The sequence below is a fragment of the Myotis davidii genome, unplaced genomic scaffold (genome assembly GCF_000327345.1).
Source record: "Myotis davidii unplaced genomic scaffold, ASM32734v1 scaffold449, whole genome shotgun sequence".
NCBI lineage: Eukaryota > Metazoa > Chordata > Mammalia > Chiroptera > Vespertilionidae > Myotis > Myotis davidii.
In genome coordinates this window covers 1,736,792-1,741,346 of record NW_006383007.1, presented here as the reverse complement: position 1 = coordinate 1,741,346, position 4,555 = coordinate 1,736,792, and the positions used below count along the sequence as shown (strand labels likewise).

Here is a 4,555-nt window from a genome sequence, read left to right as displayed (position 1 = left end):
GCAAACCTGTTAAGAACAGTATGTCATATATGCTAGGTCCCTTGGAACATATGCTGTGCAGATGTTTCTTCCCTGCAGCAACTGTGTCAAGCAGCAAGGATGGACCGGCTTCTGGCATTCTATGTTATTTTCTTTTTTAATACAACCCTAGATACTTTTTAATCTTTTAAAAAATATGTTTTTATTGATTTTAAAGAGAGGAGGGAAAGTTGGGGAGAGAAGCATCAATAATGAGAGAGAATCATCAATCGGCTGCCTCCTGCATGCCCCTACTAGGGATTGAGCTCACAATCCAGGCATGTGCCCTGACTGGAATCAAACCATGACATCCTGGTTCATGGACTGATGCTCAACCACTGAGCCACACCTCCAGGCAAGATGGCATAGAATTCTTAAAATGTATCTAAAAATGCAACTATGATTTATGACAAAGGCAATAATAAAATAAAGTGGAGGAAAATTTTTTTCAATAAATGGTGCTAGATGAATAGAATCTTCATATAGGCAAAAAAATTAGCTGATCCTTTATCTAAAACATACACAAAAATAAATTCCAATGGAGTACATGTCTAAACATAAAATATAAAATAATAAAGTTTTCAGGAGAAAATATAGAAGATCTCTGTGACCTTGGAGTAGGCAAATATTTCTTAAACAGGACAGAAAAAGCACTAACCATGACATTTTAAAACTGGAAAAATTGGACTCTTAAAATTCCTCGTTGATGTCAAAAATTACCATTAAGACAGTGAAAATTAAACAATAGTATAGAATGATATTCACTATATATGTGTGTGTACCTCTCTTTCTCTCTCTTTCTCTCTCTCTCTCTCTCTCTCACTCTCTCTATATATATATATATATAGTCTGTCAGAAGATTCATATCCAGAATATATATATGAAAGGGCGAGACCTCAACCTAGAGGCCCTGATGCCCAGCGCTCCCCATGGTCGGTCCTGGCGTTCCTCGAGGCGGGATCCCACCAGCCCGTCCCCGCCCGTCTCCCGGCACCTGCGGCCTTCAGGGAAGGACGCCTATCGAGGGGCAAGGACTGCGCCTTCCATCTTGCCCTGGGTCTTCCATTTTTGGGCAGAGCCATGTGCTCGGTGGGGCTTCTTCCCAGAGGCCCAGGCTGCTGCTGGCCACGCCCAGGATTTCTTGCACTAGCCAATGATAATCAAGGGAAGTGCATGCCATCACTATGACCACATCCTGCGTAATGAGACACCGACTTGCGCCTGGCCTGTCGGCAGGGCCCACAGTCCCCTCTCCTGCCCTAACTCCACCCCCCTATAACCTCCCGTCCTCCCGTCCCATCAGGCTTCGGTCTCTCTGCCACCTGCTGCTGTGCCAGTAAGGAGGGCAGGGGAGCCAGACGTAGGTTTGAAATAAATGACTTTGCTTTTGCATCGGACTCGCTGGCTCCCTGGTGGGCCCTTGGGAATCTTGAAATCTGGGCACAACAATATACATTTAAAAATATTAAAAATTCATGAGAAAAAGACACCCAATCCAATATAAAAATGAACAAAAACACTTTTCATAATAAAGAACATAGAATGGCTAATAAGCATGTAAAAATGGTGTGCAATTTCATTAGTTATCAAGGAAATGCAAAATAAAATCACAATGTAACACCACCACCCACACACAAGAATGGCTGAAATGAAAAAGATGGGGATATACCAAATGTTAATGAGAACATGGAGCAAACACTTTGAGAAACTGCTTGGCAGTGAACAAAGGACACGTTCCAGAACATTTAGGTACTCTATTCTGACTATCCCCAGACTGGAAATAATACATATGGCCATCAACAGTAGAATGGATGGGAAAAATATGATATATTTAGGCAATGGGATATCGAACAAGTAAGTTTGAAGAACTCCCAACTACACACAGGTAGCTGACGTGCAGGGATACGTACTTGAGTTTGTTTTTTGTTTTTTTAAAAGATACAAAAAGAATGTATGCACTATGATTCCATTGATATAAAGACTGTTCATTAAGGTCTTAGTTACTCTTAGGACATGGGGGTAGGGGATATGGAAGGGGAGACGAGCGAGGGCTTCTGGGGTGCGTGCAATATTCAGGCGCTTCATCTAAGTTCCGGTTACATGGGTTTATTCCGTTTTGTGAAAATTCAATTAAAACTGAAACCAAAGAATGGCAGGAATGGATCAGACATTATATTTAAAACCAAAGAGATCATAATGAAGTATATGTCCCCACCCCCTACCCTAAGCCTCGCAGGCACGCACGAACGCACGCACAGAAGCACAAGGAAGTGGACACCTCATTGGCTGGGGTGGCAGACTCCCGGAAGTGGGTTCTTAACACCACCTCTTCCACTTCCGGGCACTCCACCTTCCCGCCTTCCTGCCTCCGGGATCGTGCTGCCTTCCCGCCTAGCCTTCGGACCCCTCCGCCTTCCTGCCTCCGCCGTCCAGCCTCGTGGCCTGGGCCCCTGGACGGAAGCCGCAGGGTAAACCTCGCCCCGGGTGCCAGGAGATCGCCTCCCCACGGACCCCGCCCGCGGCTGTCTTCGCTCTACCGCCGCCATCATGAACATCCGCAATGCTGTGCCGCAGGACCTGATGAACATGCAGCACTGCAACCTCCTCTGCCTGCCCGAGAACTACCAGATGAAATACTACTTCTACCATGGGCTGTCCTGGCCGCAGCTCTCATACATTGCTGAGGACGAGGATAGGAAGATCGTGGGCTACATCCTGGCCAAGATGGAGGAGGACTCCGACGATCCCCCGCATGGCCACATCACCTCCCTGGCAGTGAAGCGCTCACACCGGCGCCTTGGCCTGGCCCAGAAGTTGATGGACCAGGCCTCCCGGGCCATGATTGAGAACTTCGGCGCCAAGTACGTCTCCCTGCACGTCCGGAAGAGTAACCGGGCCGCCCTGCGCCTGTACTCGGACACCCTCAACTTCCAGGTGAGTGAGGTGGAACCCAAATACTACGCGGACGGCGAAGACGCTTATGCCATGAAGCGGGACCTCTCGCAGATGGCCGAGGAGCTGAGGCGGCCGCTGGAGCTGAAGAAGGGCCGGTCTGCGGAGCTGGGCCCCAGGGAGATCCAGGCGACCCCCGAGAGCACGCTTCCGGGATCGGAGCTGCCCCGTCTGCAGAGGAAGAAGCCGGCCACGGGCAGCTGTGGCAGTGACAGCAGGGAGTCCAGCGAGTCCACCGACAGCCCCGGTGCCCAGGACAGCCCCGAAGACTCGGACTCCACCTCCTAGGCCCTGCGTGAGGTACTCTCTCTTTCTATCCGCTTACTTCCTGCTCTGAATCCCGGCACCAGGCCGCGGCCTGCCCAGAGGCGCCCCTTCCTGACCTGTCCCGGCTCTGCTAGGGTTCCCCGGGAAAACCGCCTGGTGGCCTTGGGGCGGGTGTAGATTGGGTTTCGGGGAACCCGTTGCTCACTATTGGACGTTAATAGCACCCCGCTTCATATGCTGAGAGTAGGTTTCATCAGGAAAAGAAACAAGTGTTGATCCGGCCTTTTTCGGGATGAACCGTGTCTCAGGTTACCACGTAGTTAATGAAATACATTTCTTCTTTATATAATTATAACTAATAAATGCAGAAACGATGATAGGATTATAAAATCACCGTTTTGCAACTTTTGATGAATTAATATATCTAGTCAACTGTCACCAATGGCTAGTACTGTTAGGTTAAAGTTGGAGCACTTTTTAATAATTGATCAGACTGACAACACTTCAAGTCACCGAGCAAGTGTCACATCATTAAAAGGGAGATAACTATTATGTGCCTCCTAATGCAATAGGAAATACACAGTAACACCTATGGAATATTCATGCCCAAAGGAAATTTCATAGATATATGTATGAAATTTATTTGGAATCCAAACAAGGCTCTAGATATAACTGCCACTTTCTAAAATATGTTTTTATTGATTTCAGAGAGTAGAAGTGAGAGGGAGAGATAGAAACATAAATGATGAGAGAGAGTCATCCATTGGCTGCCTTCTGCACAGCCCCTAATGGGGAATCAAACCTGTAATCCCGGGTCTTGTGCCCTGACTGGGAATTGAACCCTGATCTCCTGGTTCACGAGTCCATGCACAAAACCACTGAGCCACATTGGCTGGGCTATAATTGCCATTTTTATTTTAAAAAATAGTGGGGCATGATGCAATTGGTCATGTCCAGAAAGAGAATTTTTACAGAAAAAAAAATGACCTGGTTTGTTCAACAAATAAATGTCATTTTTTTAAAAAATGAGGGGAGGGGAAGAAATTATTAAAACAAACCTTAGAGATATATTGACCTAATGCAACCATTGTGGACATTGTTTGCAGCCTGATTTAAACAAAACAAATATAAGACCTTTTGAGAGAACCAGGCAAAACCTGAATATGGACTATATGCTATTAAGAAATTGTTAGTAATTTTGTTAGGTGAGCTAATTTGTATTGTAGTATTATATTTAAAACGTTCTTATCCATTAGAGATACATACTAAAATAATTAAAGGTGAAATAATATGGTGCCTGGGATTTACTTTAAAATAC

At 46.1% G+C, this 4,555-nt stretch overlaps 1 protein-coding gene across 1 annotated transcript; it reads left to right on the top strand.

Annotated features, from left to right (window-relative positions):
• The first annotated feature begins 2,310 nt into the window (after window positions 1-2,310).
• Window positions 2,311-3,264, top strand: NAA11 (N(alpha)-acetyltransferase 11, NatA catalytic subunit). Its single transcript, XM_006778185.2, has one exon. It carries the CDS (start codon window positions 2,566-2,568, stop codon window positions 3,256-3,258), a length of 693 nt encoding a protein of 230 aa, XP_006778248.1. The 5' UTR covers window positions 2,311-2,565; the 3' UTR covers window positions 3,259-3,264.
• Window positions 3,265-4,555: the final 1,291 nt, after the last annotated feature.